General features: G+C 42.3%; 1 protein-coding gene across 5 annotated transcripts in view; it reads right to left on the reverse strand.

Annotated features, from left to right (window-relative positions):
• eya4 (EYA transcriptional coactivator and phosphatase 4) overlaps positions 1-18,709 on the reverse strand; it is a 47,509-nt gene that overhangs the window by 28,041 nt on the left and 759 nt on the right. For all 5 annotated transcript variants that reach the window (XM_083933583.1, XM_083933584.1, XM_083933581.1 and 2 more), the window contains exon 2: positions 15,428-15,488. In XM_083933583.1, coding sequence (XP_083789709.1) covers positions 15,428-15,460 — 33 coding nt within the window. In that variant the 5' untranslated portion in view covers positions 15,461-15,488. The remainder of the gene's footprint in view (positions 1-15,427; positions 15,489-18,709) is intronic.

Below are 18,709 nucleotides of genomic sequence, written 5' to 3' on the forward strand. Positions count from 1 at the left end.
GTAACCAGCCCGTTTATTAAATTGCTCAAACAAGTCTGTGGGCCTTAAATTAAAGACATCCCTGTGAACGACTCAAGTCCTGCTGATGGTAGCTCTACTGTGATTACTTCAAATGGAGTGTTTGGTGTGCTGTGCAGTAGAAAGTACAGACCAGACCATAAACTTCACACCATGCAAGTGAAACCCCCCCAACCCCCACCCAACTACTTCCACACAACCTCCCCCATGTCACCAACGCCACACAGAGACTCGTATACACCTGAGCACGCGAACACACGCATTCAATCTGCGTTAATTGGAACCACACAGGCTGCACGCGTGCGTCATATCGTGAAGTGTAGCTGAGCTGGAAGGACGGCTGGGGGTGCAGTATCGAGGTAGATTCCCGGCAGCCTTGGTCTGAAGATGGCACTCTTTCTCTGTAGCCGTCGAGGTGTTGTCAGGGGAGGCACACGCCCGAACACACATACACACACACTTAAACCAGCACTCCAAAACACCAAAATAGTTAACTTCACCACACTTACATAAGTGTAAAGGGTTATGTTTTCGCTCTTACCACTCTCTCTTACTGATCGCATTGAAGCAGATATTTTTGCTTTAATTTGTCCAGCTTGCCAAGAGATTTCTACCTCAACATCAATAATATAATGGTTGTAGTGCTTATAGCTTTGAAAGTTAACATTTAAACTGTGAACAGGGGGAACTACTTTCAACCTCTAAAAACAGCTGAATTCTCTGGTTCCTACATACTGGTTTCCGCTAGAACATGTCTACATGCTTAAATGTTGAAAGAACATATTATTCACACCCTGTCTGAAACACTGTCTCTTTAAGGCCCCCCCTCCCGGTCTACTCTGATTGGTCGGCATTTCCTGGTCTTCCTCATCTGTGCTTTCAGTGTCTCTGAATGACTGTAACAACACTGTAGAGGCACTTTCTACCTTTATATAGTATAGCTGTGACATCACAAATGTACAGAATTCTTGGCCGCTCGTTTAAAGTCACAGTTTCTGAATACGGGCTGTACGTATTTCTCTGTTTTGATTCTTTCACAGTATTTATAAAGCGTCTCGTTTCCTTTACAAACCACTGTGGTATTCAATTATGTGTGCTGTTAAATGGCCGTGGCAATAGGTCTGGTAAGTTCATGCTAAACTCTAATCCGTTCTTGCTGGAATGTGGACATTCTGGCACAAAACACTGTGGCATCTTGATCTCAATCTTGGCAGAAGACCATAGCAGAAGGTGCAGCAGCAACACTCACATATGTGACATGAAATGTAGTCTCTCATTATGCTTTTTCCAGAGCCTTTCACTGAAAAATCTTACAATAAAATGTCAAACTCTTTACATGAAAAATTATCATTTAATTCCACAATATCATATGTGTAATCCAGGACAGATAATGACTGGGACCAGAAAAAAAAAATCCATTTCCATAGACACCAATGTGATTTTATTCGGAGTTGAGGTCACATGGGCTCTGCCGGAAGGGGCGGGACTTACAAGCCCTATTTAACTGATTTGTACTGATTGATATTTGGTCTTATTGCCAAAAGTCACTTATAGTATGTGTAAAGGTTTAATATGTATTGCTTCTTTACATTAGTATTGTATCTTAAAATACACTAAATATCATAATCCGTTAACGGATTGCGTATGAATATTAGGGTATGGGTTATATGCGACTTTATGGCCAAGATCTAAACACTCAACTGGCAAATAAAAACAGAACTAGTACCTCCTTGACTGCAATCTACAGTGGTCCCTAAACACTGAGTTATACAAAAAAAGGCATTGGCAGGCTTTATTTCCTCCGCAGGTCTTTTAACATCTGCAGTATGATGCTCCAAATGTTCTACCAGTAAGGAGTGGCATGCACCATCTTCTTCACAGCAGTGTGCTGGGATGCGGGAATAAAGGCTAAGGGCTGGATCAGTCACGGGGACCAAGCTGGCTCCACTGGAAGAGGTGATAAGACATAGAATGCTGGGGAAGATCAAATCCATCATGGACAATGTCTCCCAACCCCTCCACAGCACCCTGGACAGCCTGAGGAGCTGCCACTGCCAAAGACTCCAGCAGCTTAAATGCACACAGGAGCGCTACAGCGTGTCCTTTCTGTCTGAGGCCATCAGGCTTTATAACACACATGTAGCCTCCAGATCTGTCCATTCCAGCTGACCAAATTTTTAATGAATGAATGCTGTGTGTGTGCTTAGAGTATTTATTCTGTCTGTTTATAAATATATAGTGTGTTTTTGTTTTTAATTGTTATGTGGTGCTGGGACAAACAAATTTCCCTCCTCAGGGGATCAATTCAATTCAATTCAATTCAATTCAATTCAATTAAACTCAGAATATCTACATGGCTAGGTACCCTTAATAATGTGAGATTGTTTGATTTGGGTTTGACCCTTGGACAACGTACGGACCAGTGTACAGTTAGCGTACATCTATAAGGCAACAGAAAACAGCTGGAAAGGGGGCCGGAAGTACACAGGCCTAGAGAACAATTTGGAACGGGGCCACTGTCTCCAACTGTGCACCGGCCACCTTTAGCTCGGTCCCCATGGTGACAGCATGCGGCACTGTGCCACAGCCTTTATCCCCCCCAACCCCAATAAACACCCTGATTGATGGACTGTCTGTGGACCTATGTGCATACATCGGTGCAGATGTCCACTGAAAGAGTGTTATACCTGCATGCCGACATACACACTGTGTGTGTATGTGTGTGTGTGTGTGAGTGTGTGTGTTGGACGTCTGAGAGTGTATGTGGAGGACTAGCTGTCAGAACAGATTAGGGTGTTGCCGAAGCGCTTGACAACTCAAGCACTTTATTATTAGCCAGGCAGGACCTCCATCGGGAGGGGGTCGTCCAAAAACATCCCCGATGAAATATTTTCACAGCGAATGGAGATGAAAGCAGGGGAGGTGTCCCAAAACACGTCTGTGAAATACCAAAAAAAACAACAAAAAAACAGTAGCGTGGCATGGGTGCGATGAACTGAGCCAAGGAAGGGGGTAGAATATCAGATAGCCAAATGACAAGACTCAGCTTTGGTTGTTGTTGACTCTAGGAGGGTTTTAAAAATGTCTGACGGCGGTGCCTCGCTCCCTTTTAAGAGGCCCTCGAGAACAACTTTGTTCTTCAAGTGGAACAACATCAAAATCATCCAAGCAAGAAAGCAAGAGACTGATCAAGACATCAGATGCTCCCATTTGTCTCTTTTGTCTTATTGTTGTTCATGTATTCTTAAGTGAGAGTTCCTCATTCACGGCCTACATTTTTAAAGACTTTTTCACTACAGAAATGTATTTATTAAATAATGATATTTACTAGGTGCACTGTCAATCACTTCATATTTACGTGTTACAGTATAATATTAAAGTAAAAGTCTGCTAGCAGTTTGCTTTTTTACCCTGAGTTATATGATGACGATCAATACCACTCTTGTGTACTGTATGTGCAATTAATCAGCCTACCTTAGCTTAGCATTTAACATAATGAATCTTGCAGCACATCCTCGTTAATTAACACATTGCATCTTGTTTGTATAATCCGTACAAAAAACTGAAGTTTAACCAAAGGCAGGCTAGTCATTTCCCCCCATTTCAGGTCTTTAGCCCCATTCGGGTCTGTTTGTAAAATGCATCCTGAGTGATCTGACCACATGTGGACAGCTCTAAGTATGATGGTGTGAATTCACCCAGAACACATTGAGATTGGATCAATCAAACCACATTCGGAGGTTGTCTGTATATGGCCAAATTCTTTCAGCAGAATGTACAGGAATGTGTCCTGGGCCACAATGAAGGGTCGACACGCTACGTAAGTGTGAGTGGAACTACGTACTCATTCACTGGCTTCGAAAATATTGAAATATTGTTTAAACCGTACTTTAATATTTACAAGAAAGATAAGAAAAACATAGCTAACATGAGAGGTTATAAGGAAAAGACACACTCTTTCACACATGCACTGACACAGGCATCCACACACACACACACACACACACACACACACACGCACACACACACGCACAGACACACACTCCATCAGCCCTGTCTCTGACATCCACTGGTGTGTGTCGACCACAAAACACACTCACTCACACCCCACAATCTCTCTCTCTCTCCCTCTCCCTCACCCTCTCTCTCTCTCTCTCTCTCTCTCTCTCTCTCTCTCTCTCTCTCACTCTCCCTCTCTCCCTCTCTCTCTCTCTCTCCCCCTCTCTCTCTCTCTCTCTCTCTCTCTCTCCACATTTACCTGTCCCCTGCCCAAAGCTCTCTGCTCTCCCCATTTGTATGAGTGGTTATCGGTGCAGTAACCCTATCCCCCTCCTTTCATGTAAAATACATTGTGCCGAGCCTCCTCCCTCCCTCCAGCACTCCTCCCACACCCCCCAGTTCCCCCGGCCTGGGGAGGTGTAAAACTATCCCTCTCTTTATGCCTCCAAAAATGCCCCTTTTTCAGGTGTAGTAGGAAGCCATAAAAGAAAAAAAGAAGTGAAGGAGTGAAAGGGAAGAACAGGGTGAGTCTGTGGAGCAGGGAAAAGGTGGAGGAGGAGGAGGAGGTATTTGGGTGAAAAGGTACTCTCCAAAACACATCTCTCTCACTCTCGCTTTAGTTTTACCTCCCTCTGCTCACATGGATTTGCCAAGAGCTGCCTAGTGTTACTCATAATTTGAAGGGCACAGAAAAGAAAGAATATTCACACACAGTAAAGTATCGCATGTTTTTTGAACCTTTGTCTCCGTCTTGCCCATGGAGAGAAAAAAAAAAAGAGACAAAAACAGAGCTATAACTAGACACTGACCTTTACATTGAACCCACAAGATAATACAAACAATCTGAGAAATGAGAGAATAACAGCTACAGTGACTTTAAAAATGTTCATCAGCTTGAAAAAGTAATACATAGCAAAGATTCTGTAGCATAAAGTACAACTTTGGAAACATCGCTCCCCTTTAAAAACGGCAGTCTGTACTTTCATGTACATTCAAATTACAGGAAATATTGATTCAAACCAGGTTAAGAAATTCAATCGACCAAATAATCAATCAAGAAAATAATCAGCACAAATAATCTGCTTTACGACTGAACTTTTACTGACGTTTCGCATTGAAAGGACTGCACTCAATTTCGTTGTACATGTACAACGACAATAAAGATCACACTATTCTATTCTATCTATTCTGAATAATTTATTCACAATGTACAACAGCTTAAGACTGCGGTCAGTTTATCCACTGCCAATGTAAATGTAGGATAAGAGACAACAGGCTTTGGCTACATAGGAAACACAGTGGAAATCATCAATTCATTGTTGCTTTTGGTTGTTTGACGACGTGTCAGTCAAGAATATGCATGTTATCATATCAATTATTTCACAAATTAAAAGCAGATTTTGATACAGGACCCCTAAAGAAAAAATGTAGGAGCTTTGTTGGTTTCATTTTAAAATGTGCATTTCCAAAAACAATGCAATGAACCAAATTAACTTAAAGCATTTGACGCACAAACAACAAACTGCTTTGGTAAAAAAAAAAAATTAAAGTTAAGGCAAGCCTCTGCTCTGTGAAATCAAATTTACCATCCTAATTCATAATTAGGTTGCGTTCTTAGCAGCTTGTTAGACAGACTGGCCATACCTAGATGGGGCCAATGGTGGGCCACATATACCTTGCTAGCTTGGTATTATGGTTCTTAGCAGAAATTATATTTTTACAGCATCATCTGTTGTCTGATTTTCACTACACAATGCGTATCTTGTGATTACAAGGCAAATAATTCATTATTTAATCTAACGAGTAAAGTTTAATGGGTGTTTTCATCTCTTCATAACTATGAGAAAAAGTGGTCAGTGCTCGTCATTTTAGAATCCCAAAGATTATTTTTATTTAATCAATTTGCAGTGAATACACTTTTGGTGAGGAAAGGCAGTAAAGGAGAACCGTGACTATGGGGCCTCCTCGCCATCCTGGTGGTCTTCGTATCTGCCATTTAAATTGGCCCCTCATTGTCTCAGAGAGTGAGGGAATCACAGACATGATTTAATGCAGCTTTACTCAATGGAGACAAATGAAAAGTCACTGACGGATATGTGAGTGTAACATGTGTGTGTGTGTGTGTGTGCGGGCCGGTTCTGCCCTGTTAATTGTGAAGCGTTTGGCCTCGACTGCCCCTGCTCAGCTAATCTGATGAGAGTGATTAAAAAACAACTTGGAGAAACTTAAACCAGTCCATGGCTGACCATGCACGCACAGACACACACACACACACACACACACACACACACACACACACACACACACACACACACACACACACACACACACACACACACACACACACACACACACACACACACACACACACACACACACACGACCACACACACACACACACACACACACACACACACACACACACACACACACACACATGACCACACACACACACACACACACACATGACCACACACACACACACACACACACACACACACACACACACACACACACACACACACACACACACACACACACACGTCTATAGGTACAATATGCACCAATAGAAACAAAGTTAAACTCAAGGGCAGACAACTGCAGGGTGAACTGAAAGATGTAGTGTAGTACTCAAGTAATTAGTTGATTAACCTTTAATATATCTATAACGTTTTATAGACAATGAGATAAATAAATGATGTGAAAATCAGCAGCCCTAAATAATTGATCTAAATGATTCAGTACGTGACTCCCAGCTCCATGATGTGTATGAGTCATAGCACAGTCACAGATTAGTCACTGGGGTAGAAGTTGTGACTATATAGGATATAATGTTACAGATATGTCCCCACTCTGAAACTATACCTGTGTGTTAGTAATTTAGGTGAATCAACACATTTAGAACAAATCTATCTAACGTAGGTCAAACCCACAGAAGTTTATTTCAAATTTTAGTGCAACTACCCAAGTATGTCCGGCTAAAATAATATAAAATGATACATGGCATCTAGAATATTTCCATTTGATAAAATAATTAAATGGCACATTCATAAAAAATGAAGAGCTGGGAGGAAAATCTATGATACTGTTAGAAAGTAAAGGGTAATCTAGGGCCAGAAGGTCATTATTCCCAATAATGACCTGCTTGCTCTCCATAATCCCACTTGTGACACGGCTACTTACAAAATATACCAATAATTTGACACAACATATTGATTTCAGTGGAGAACTAAAGTTTTTTTGTGTTAGAAGTGATGGTAACTTTACCAGACTTTTTAATGCGGATTGACAGATGTGGTCCTCCAGATAAGAACTGCCTTCAACAGTATGTTATTCATAGCGGTGGTCTGTATACAGAAATAACAGACCGTAGAATGCCGTTATTGACCAATCAGAATCGAGTACTCAACAAAGCCGTGTCATAAGGTGATTTTAACAAACTACTTAAAGGGAAATAAAGGGTGAGAAAGGAGTGTTAACAGTGTTAACAAACAACTTAAGACTGCAGATCGTCCAAAAATATCCAGGTTTACTCAGTGTTTTTGGGCAGAATGAAATGGAGAATCGAGTGCGTGGACTAGAACAGTAAAAGCTCCTCTCTGCTGCTGCTGTGTGAGACCTGGAGAAACACAACACCATCCTCCTGCACTACCCCCCCACCCCCCACCCCCAATCCCCAACCCGACCGCAGCTACCGCACCCCCTGCTCGGTCTCCATACCGCAGCCTTCCCCCTCCGAATCCACCAACCCACCCCCCGAGCACCTCCACATCCCACCGAAATCAATGAGTTGTGTGTTGTGTGTGTGTGTGTGTGTCTGGAAAAAGATCAGGTATGAGAGTCAAGAACTGAAAAGCAAAGAAAAGTGAACATGCAAGTGTGGGTGTGTGTGTTAAGACTGAGAGTCTAACTCTAAGAGAGTCGGAGAGTCTGTGGCGGTCATAACTGGAGTATGTGTGTGAGTCTGCGCGTGTGTGTGTGTGTGTAAGTGCGTGTCTGTGGCAGCAGCAGCAGCAGCAGCAGCATCAATAATTAAAGCTAATCTCATTAGGCCTCAGATCCCTTTCAGACGCTTTTAATTAAATGATGAATGGCCTCCCAGCTGCCTGTTAAATAATGCTGCTCATGACATCACGGTGTGTGTGCATATGAGAGGTACAACATAAGGTAGATATCCTTCAAAAAAGACACATGGAGAGACATTCAGGAAACAGATAGGTATGCCCTCACATACCATCTGCTCTCGGTTTCAATATTATTAGAAGTTACCGCTGCCATATACGCACCGAGTTGAGTGTCTCAAAAGTCGCAAGCTGTTCCTTCATACCAGGCCTTGAAACACTTCATATCATCTTCCTAATAAAATCACTCACAATACCATATGTCTGCGAAGAAGGAAGGCAGCTCGAGGGAGAGGAGGATGTACTTTAAGTGTGAAAAAGAAAAGAGGGAAGGGCAGGGAGACCAAAAAAGGGACAGTGAAGAGCTTGGGAGTGTGAGAAAGATAAAGATAAAAGGAAAACAAAAGAGACACAGAGACCACAGGCCAAATCAGAGAATGAGAGCAACAGGTAAAGCAGAGGACAGGTAAGGGTGCCAAAGCGCCCCAGGCTACAGACAGCATGGACCTGGCTATGAGAACACCCATAATCCCTTCTGTTCCCCCCCCCCCCCCCCCCCTCTCTTTCCCTCCCTCTATCCTCCCCCTGCTCTCGGGCTGGCTCTGTATCGGATTGCTGACTTCACAATAGGCCCTGAATCATCACTCGAGCCAGAGAGACACAGGGGGAGACGAGGAGGCGGGCAGGCCGGCGGAGAAAGAGAAGGTGGCAGACAGACAGGCAGACAGACAGACAGAAGATGCTGGATAGATCAATTTAAAACATTCCAGATACATTGATAAATAAATCCACCACAAATTGAAAAAAAACCCTGCTGATTTGAAATGGTCTCAGTGACAATGAAAAGCTCTCAGCACGCTGTGTGTTCTATTACACTGTATGTACGGCAACTTTGAACCTTTTAGCACTATTCCACCTGCAAGACGCGAGCACGCAGAACTGTCACAGACTGGTATTACAAAAAGGTTTACCTAAGAATATTTATACAGACACAATATTTTGATGGATTTGACCCTTTTTTCCGCCATTTTCAAAAGGAATGCTCCTCCTTAAAAATATATATTTTTAAAAATATTTTTATTGATTTAATGTCCATTCATTAATTAATTCATTGAATCGACAGAGAATTAGTCATCGTTAATTGTTCACTGATCAAGCACAAGCACCCGACCCGTTCTCATCGCAACTCGTCACATACGGACACTCGTCATCACTTTTTTTGCGTAGCCCTACGCAGAAAACTATGACGCTCCACTACATTTAGGTTCAGGGAACAAAACACCTTAGTTTGGGTCAGGAAAAGATTGTGAGAGAGGTTGTTACATAACGTAAGTTAAGCGTGGTACACAGGGGACACAAACTGCGGTCTCCTAGGTGAGAATCTGATTTGTTGACCCATCCACCATCCCAACCTCCTCCTTTTGCGGACTTTGTCGCTCTTGCTTCTGACGCACTTGCTCTGAGCATCTTATATTCCCACAGATAGGTTGACAGTTGAAAGTCTAGTATGCTAAAGGCTGCCTTAAACGCCTGTATCAGACGCTGAGGGGAGTATAAATATATGAAAATATATATATATATAAAAATGTGAGAATGGATTTATCAGTGAAAATAATCATCAGCTGCAGTGCTAGTCTGGAGTATTGAGTCAGGGCAGACCCGGTTCACAGCCCATCTGGCCTCAGCGACCCCTCTGATTCTCTGCTTCAGAGAGAGAAATACAATCTCCCAGCAGAGCAGCAGAGGAAGTTCTCGCGGCAGGCGGAGCAAGCAGGTTCCTCCGTAACCAAAGCACAATTGTTGCGATTTCATTTCCTTCCCAGCAAAATTAGGAAATACGCTCCTTTTTTTGTAACCAATGGCAGATGAGCCTTTGGCAAGAAGATCAGTCCAGATAAAAGGTGGGCTGTGCTATCAACGTCTCTATTTATGGAACCAAAAAAATGAAACGTTTTATTATTTCAGGACTTCTGTTCATGTAATGCTTTTCGGTGTTTGAGTTCAGTGTCATTACTGGTAAACTTTCTTTAAGAATCTACTTCTCATGTTAAAATCTTCTAGAGGGATAAATGTAACATCTGGCAATAATGGGGTTTTCCTTGAAAACTCTGAGTAATCAATAAAATGAGGAATCTTGGCATGAAACATTGTACCCTGATTGACTTCCATTAAACAAGCATGGTCACAATATGAGACCGTCTCTACTCAGATGACCTCAGTCGTCCCACACCACAGAAAGTATATGTGTATAACAGAGAAAGAAACACCTACACACACACACACACACACACACAGACACATGCACACACACGCGCGCGCACACACACACACACACACACGCACACAAACACACGCACGCACGCACGCACACACGCACAAACACACGCATGCACGCACGCACGCAAGCACGCACACACATATACTTTCACACAGACACACACAGCAGACACTAAAGCACACATATCATGTGGTTTCCTGTCTGCTGCGTTCCTCTAGAAAGCCCACGCCGGTTGCTCTGGTTTTCTAGATGGATTCTCCAGTCTGTTTGGGGGGTTTGACTCAGACAGACTGTGATTGGCTCACAGGCTGTCTGTGACCTGCTCACCTCACACCTAGCTGGCTTTCTCCGGCCAGCCAGACTCTCTTATATATGAGTTATGGATTATCTGAACCAAGGCAAGCATTGAATATGTTTTGGTGAGAGACAGATGTTTTGGTTGTTCCAAGCATCGTGAACAAAAGTAAAGTCAAAACAAAGAGAGTAGGAGTTATGTTTCCATTTTCACATGAAAGTGGGCTCCTTCGTCGATGCTTTGGGGCTGATCTCCCCAAGTTTCCAAATTCACTTAGTGGAACAATATAATTCTTTGTTAAATGCAAAGAAAACCCACAAAACATTACACCGTAAGTATGCAAAATATTGAAGAAATAGTTTGACATATAAGGAAATACACTTATTTGCTCTCCTACAGAGTTAGATGAGAAGATCAATACCTCTCTCATGTCTATACGGCCCCCCGTCAAATACAGCTGCTTGGTCTGTACCCCTTTGGTGTCACTTTTTAACGATCTAGGTACCCCTTTGGCATTGCGTTTTTTTACACACAGGCTAGTGTTACAGTACATTTAGGCAACAAAACTACTTAAAAACTAGGAAATGATCATGGTTTGGGTTAAAATAAGTACTTTAGTTACATAAGTTAAGTTTGTAACGTTAGATTAGTATGTCACGTAAGTTAGTTAACCAATGTACGCAAGTCAGAATAAGTCAACGTTAACGCCTCCAAACTGAAAGTCATGGAGCTTGTACCTTGTGCTAGGTCATCTCAATGCACCGCGGTCGATACGTTAAAGGGTGTCTTGTGCGTTAGTATCAGACGCTCAGGGCCACTGACCAAACTGCCATTTTTGATGAGTTGGGAGTGAGAACAGGTTGATCCGGCCGCTGGTTAGCTTAGCTTAGCATAGCATAGCTTATCATAAAGGCTAGGGAAACAGCTAGCCTGACTCTGTCCAGAGGTAACAAATATGTCTTCCAACACCTGTAAAGCTCACTCATTAACATGAGATATCTAATTTGTTCGATGTGTACAAAAACTGTGTAAAAAGTGTAACAACGTCAAGTTGCGGTTTGCCTGACCATTTCTTTGTGCGTGTCATTTGCATGTCTTGAAGTCAGTGTGGATTGATACATTCGATGAAATGAAAGCGTATCTGTTCCATGAGATGGGCGAGTGACAAAACGCCGTCTATGTGGATTGGCCATCACGTTTGATGAAAAGCAAATACTGTATGGTGTAATGTTCTTACTTATAGGTGAGATAAATGTAGGTTCTTTTATTCTTTTATTTCATTAATTAACCTTGTAAGATACAGCCTTACTTTGCTTTTCATTTTTATGAGTAATACCTGCCTGTGTAAAGCTTCACTTCCTTTTTTAACTTGTATGCTCCCTAAGACTTTATCTCCTCCTTTGCCATAGTTACCAACCCTAATGGACACAAGAATAATGGCTTCTTTTTCAAAAAAAAATATTGCGAAAAGATTATCTTTCCTGTGTACAGCTCAGACGGATGTGATAGAAGACTGAACGGCAGCCTCTCTCTGCAACACTCGTCTGTCAACTAAACATAAATCTTACAAGAATCACTGTACACCAAGCTGAAATTGAAGCGCATCTCGGTGCCACAAACTAGGATGCCAGCCTACTAGAGGGATGCCAGGGGGTAGCTGTTACACTCCACACTCACTGTGATCCGTCCACATGCCTTGTCGTCGGGCAGATTTTGAAACGACTGTCTATGACGCCAATGCAATCTTGTCAATCAGGGTTGGGCCAAGCTCGCATTTAGCTACTGCTGCTGCATGTAAGTTTGTGTGAATGTGTCTGTATGGGGTTGTAGGGGTGAAAGAGGGGTGCAACCTGACCCCTTTCCTTCTCTAACTTGGTCTCTCTCTCTCTCTCCGTCTTTCTGTCTAGCACACACACACACACACTGACTGGGACAGCTGCCATACTCGAGGCCTCTCCCAGCGCACCAGAGGAAAAGGCTACAGCTAAAAAGAACCTTTTTCCCCCTCTTTTTTTCCTCCTCCTTCATCTCTCTTACTTTTTTCTTCTGGTGGCTATACATTTAAATCGTGCAAGGCTCCCCGGGGTCAACAAACACCACCACCACCACATCGTCCCCCCCACCCGTCTCTCACTGCTTCCTCCACTAGCCAGCAGACTGGAGACTTCAATCAGGGCTCTGAAGGATCAAGAGCCATCGAGGGCCCGTGTTTGGAGTTTGTGTGTGGGTGTTTGTGTGTGTGTGTATACGCGAGGACTCGAACTGGTTTATCTACTTAATGCTTATGCAAATTGCTACAAACATGCTCAGGATTGAACTGAATTCACAATAAAATGCTTGATCCAAACGACTTCATCTTGCCACCGCCGTCTCGCAGAGCGTCACTCTTGAAACAAAACAAAAAAACTGTTATCACCTTTTCTCCCAAGCTAAACAAGCAAGTGACAACAGGTGGAGTGAGACGCTTAAACAAGCTAAAAGTAGCATTACGGGGCTAACCACTGTTGGCCCTGCCTCAGGCTCCTTCCAGAGCTCCCCGAGGACCCCAGACGGCAGGCCGGCCCTCGGCAGGCAGGCGGCCAGAGAGGACGCCTGACCATAACCCAGATGACGTGTGATGGATGTGGTGGGAAAAGGGCGAGGTGGAGGAAGTAAAAGACGGGGGGACTTTAAAAGGGTAGAGAGGAGGGGTAGGGGTATCAGGTATCAGCAGACAACTCCCCGAAACTTTGTGTGTGAGGTCTGCGCTGTTTTCTCAGTCACCCGAGACACGCCTATTTCAATGGAGCAGAGCGAGGAAAAAAGAAAAATTAGCTACATTCAGTTTAAATAGTAAACAAAGGAAATGCATTTCAATTATAGAATCAAATGACAAATTTAAACCTTCATTTCCAATTTGAGTTAAAGTGATTTTGTGAAAGCTGTCATTCCTACTGTCAAACTTTAAGGTTCAGCTGTAATACAAATATAATTTCAGCTAAAGGGTGACTTTGAGACAGAGCGACACATCTACTGTGTACAATACTGATCTTGTTATATGATCTAAATGTCATTTACACTCTAACAGTAGGGATGAAATGATGACAGAAATTTAATTGCTAAAGATTCTGATAAACATTTCATCTGCTATAATATTAAACTAAATATCTTTGGGTTTTGGACTGAATATGTAAACTTGGGCTGAGGTGCCATTTTTTGTACTACTTTTTGACATTTTATTGACTGAACGGTTGAACGGACGGATGACTTAACATTATAACCTAATAAAAATAGTTATAATAAAAGGGCTGTTGTTTTGGACTGCATGCATTTTACTTAAGTGTGTCTAATCAGCTGAATGTACATCATACGCTAGTATATACCTAAAAGGCTGATTCAAAGGACGCTACACAACAACAAAACTATTTTGATTCAGCTTAATGAAGTAAACTTGAATACTTTCTATGTGAAAGAAGTCACAGTGCTCACAAATCTCCACTCTGTAAGCCTATAGCTCTGTGCAGTATGATTAAAATCTCTGTCCTTGCTCTGAGGTCTCATTTCCAACCTGAACAATTAATCAATGTCTTTGAGCCGCAGCTCAAATTCACATTATAAATGATATCAGTGCCCTATTTAAAGCAGGTGAAGTAATTGTGGAATATGGACATCAATATTTGATAGTTGGATGGCAGCAAGACAAGATGGATGCTCCCTCTCGTCCTCTTTTGTTCTTTTATTTTTTTCGTCTTCTTCTGTGTTTTTGTTGTGCGCATGTACCGCATATGTATATGTGTGTGAGTGACAGTGCTCCACTGGGGTCAGCCCGTAATCTAACCCGGGGCGAGTCTGAGAGAGCAACACAAAAAGTGGGGGAAAAACAACATACTTCATGCGCTCTGTCCCACTTCACGCTATTATTACTGTGGAGGCTGGCAGGTCAGAGGGAGAGTGAGAGAGAGAGAACTGGGCTTGATGGAGGAGGAGGAGGAGATGAAATTACACCTGTTCTGGTGGCTGACTAACGACTTTGAAATGCGAGCGGACCTCGCTCGCCGCCAAAATCATTTTCCCAACAATACGGCCTGATCTTTAAACAAGCAGAACTGGGACGCTGCGCTGACGTGACGCAGAGATGGCGCGCTGTGACACTCACAAACCCTGAGGCTCGGTGTGTGTACGTGTGTGTGTGTGTGTGTGTGTGTGTGTGTGTGTGTGTGTGTGTGTGTGTGTGTGTGTGATTGAGCTCTAAAAGATATGGTGGAGATAAAAAAAGACCTACTTTTTCAATTAAGTTAATCAGTCGTTGAAATTACTGCAGATTCACTTCACTTTCTCTCTCTCTCTCACACACACACACACACAAACACACACACACACACACACACACACACACACAGGCACACACACACACACACACACACACACACACACACACACACACACACACACACACACACACACACACACACACAGTTAAATTGATGTCTCCGTCCAGCATTGTTTCTAAGTCTCATTCACTCTGACTGCTGCCATATGGTTACTGTACACTCACTGAACCACATCTGCTGTGTGTTACCGCACACACACACACATCTCTCCAGTGCACCCATACCTCAGACTTGTGTGGCCGATTCAAGGTATACTCACCCAACCACCCACCCACCCACCCACAGACACACACACACACACACACACACACACACACTTACATGCATACAGTAGCATTTAACTCACCATCTGTTCGTTGAGGTCCTGTGAGGCCTCCATGGCTTCTTAGGTTGTGATCCGCCACACACTTGAGGGGCAAAAAAATTAGAAAATAAAATATAGGTCAATGGAAATAAAATGAAAAAAAGGACACCTTTAACTATTTACCTTTGAACAGGTTTAATCATCCCCTGTACTAACTTTTTTTTTTCCAGGGATGCTGCTTGAGTGCTCGCTTGGTCCAATTTTAATTAGTTACTCTCACGTGGATGAAACCACGCACCATACTGTCTTCTTTTATTTTTTCTTCATGTCTACGTGCATCTATCGGTTAGACCTTCTGTCAGTGTGTTTATGTGTGAGCAACAGGAGACTGAGGGAGGGAAGCAGCAGCGGTAACTTCAGCATATCATCTTCAGCAGAGGGTGAAGTGGAGAGATAATTGCAGAAGTAAATATCAACAATGAAAATGGAGAAGTGTAAATGATACGGCTGCTTGGCTGGCTCCGGACCACAGTCACAGTGGCTGGCATAGCACGCGAAGACAGTGAGTGACCCTATTAATACTAGACAGGAGACAGGTTGGCGCAGGAGTCCAGAGTGACGGAGAGGCCGAGGTGATTGTCTGCGATTAAAGTGAGATTAGATGCTGCGATCAGAAAAGGGCAGGAATAACATTCTGCCCGTGTCTTTTTTTTAAAAATGTTTCTCTGTCTGCTGCAACAAAAGGCCAGCTGAAAGAATGGAAAACAATGTCATCGCCCCGACAAAATGGCACAAAATGGCTCCTCTCTGCCAAGGTTTGACAGTTGAACAAAAGAGTGAAATAGCGAAGACATGCAATCACAAAAGTCCTTCCCTGTCATTAGTTGTGTATGGTAAGGAGTGCCACTGAACCATTTCCATTCCCCAATAAAATAATGATTCTATACATATACATACTGTATATACATAACATATATACATATATATATATTTTCTCTACTTCACTTCAGCTTACACAGACCTAAATACATTTTTCTACACCTGCACTTTGAGCCAGGATCAAGAGCAAGCTGCAAATGTCCTTTCTAAACAACGTAATCAAGTAAGAGCATTACATTAGGGCAATCCAAGACGTGTGTGTGTGTGTGTCTGATTGTGCACTGTGGACCTTTTTTTTTTTTTTAGCTCGGTCCTTTAAACCAACTGGCATCCTTTTAATTTTTCATAGCGTCCAGCTCCTCCTCGCCTGAAACCGAAGACAATAATGCGTCTCTCAGGTGAATTGATTTGTGCCCAGGCCTCCCTCTCTCCCTCTCTCCCTCTCTCTCTCTCTCCATCTCTCTCTCTCTCCATCTCTCTCACCTTTGTGGAGGACAGAATCAGCCTTCTATCTGTTTGCTTTTCACTCACCCCTTCATCATGCATTTTCCTTCAGTGAGGACACAGTAGACAGTAAACCCAAAGAAAGTCAAACTATCAATCAAGTTTGGGGCAATAAAACGATATATTTACAACATGTTTTTTTTGTTTTTTTAAATCGCCCACCTCTTATGTGTTTTATGTCAGCCTCACACGGCCCTACGACCAGTAGTTACCTGACACTGCACAGGGAATTAACAATGCCTGCCATTTCCTTCAGCGTCCCCGAAGAGAGAATTAGATTTCTCACTATGGCTATTGACAGCGACATAGGAAACACATATGGGACGGCGGAGGATTAGAAAGTGGACTACACGGCCACACTGCGGTAATTTCACGCTATAAAAGCCGAAGAGAGGGGAGGGAGGGGGGGTGGATGTCGAACAAACCGCAGACTGCTGCTGGCTGCAGGTTGGAAGAGAAACGTCACATAGTCAATTCGACTCAAACTTTATTGACCGCGCAATTACGCACAGATCGATTTTTTTGGCAAGACTTTAAAAAAAAAAAAGAAAGGAAATTTCATGACTGTTTTATTTTTTATTCTTCAGATAAAATATACAGACACGTTATCTCTCCCTCTTTCTATCTATCTGAGCCGAAACAGGCCACATTCGCTATTTCCACACAGTGTATCCGTGTGAATACCTGGAGTAGGCCTCATCATTAAAAAGAAATATTCAGTGAGCCGTACACTTTGACCAAAACTACAATGAAAATAAATTAATCTAAGGGAAAGAAATAAAGTAGACCTACAATATATTATTACAATAATATATATATATATATATATAGCTCAATATTTCGAATAAAGAAATGAGGGAAATTACATTGTAGGGGTGTGAAGCTTTTCCGTATTATTTCCGGCACACAAAGAAATTAAATTCAGAGTAAACAAGTGTTGCATCACTCTGAACTTCAAAACGGAAGGGTTTTTCAATAGTCATACACTGAATTCCTTAAATATATGAATTAAAATAAGTTCAAAATGAAACGCATAAAGGTCCGTGATCTAGGCTGCTGGGCCAAACAATAGCACTTGATATTGTATTCTTTTTTTTAATTTAAAAAAAAAGATTTTAATATATTTTATAGCACAGGAAACATCAATCTGCAGTAATGTAGTTCCCCATCATAATCCAAATGTCATTATGTCGAATCAATTGCAGTTTCCTCTTTTTATTCTAAATGACCAAAGGTTTAAATATAAAAAGCCAGAAAAAAAATATTTGTATTCAGCCTCTGTGTGTACACGACTTCATCATTTTCCCAAAGCACCACAAATCAAACCCCTTCCATCCATCTCTTGCGCATTAATGCGCATTGGTTAAATGTGAGTCCTTAATGTGAAATCTAATCTGTATGGATTACGGCGCAGTAGACCTATCCGATTTTGAGTCGGCGCGTAACTTGTCATGTTGTTAGGGGCAGGCCAATAGTCAGGGGCCATTCAAGCCCTGAGAGCCCGGCCGTGGTATAAGATTCCCATTTCCTACATATCAAATATAAACACAAACTCCACGTGGGATGAGAGGAGAGGAGAGGAGAGATGGACGGAAAAGTCGTGGACACACGGAGGGATGCTGGCAGCTAGAGCCCCGAGGAAACATTAAATCCCTGCATGTGTGAAGAAATCCAGATTAAAATATGCAGAAACCACACCGACCTGCAGTCAGAGATCACATCACATGACAATAAAACCATCAGAATGAAGTCATTTTGATCAAATCATTTTGAAAGTATCTTTAAAGGCTTAATGTTTTACAGGAATGGAGCTTCTATAAATTACACCCGAGTGAATTTAGTGTTAATTGTTGTTTGTTTTATGTATAAAACAGTGAATAAAGAAAGCCAACTGGTTGGTGAAATTAATTTAAAATTAAGTCAACATTTAAATTAATTATT

The sequence above is a fragment of the Echiichthys vipera genome (genome assembly GCF_963691815.1).
Source record: "Echiichthys vipera genome assembly, chromosome: 19".
NCBI lineage: Eukaryota > Metazoa > Chordata > Actinopteri > Perciformes > Trachinidae > Echiichthys > Echiichthys vipera.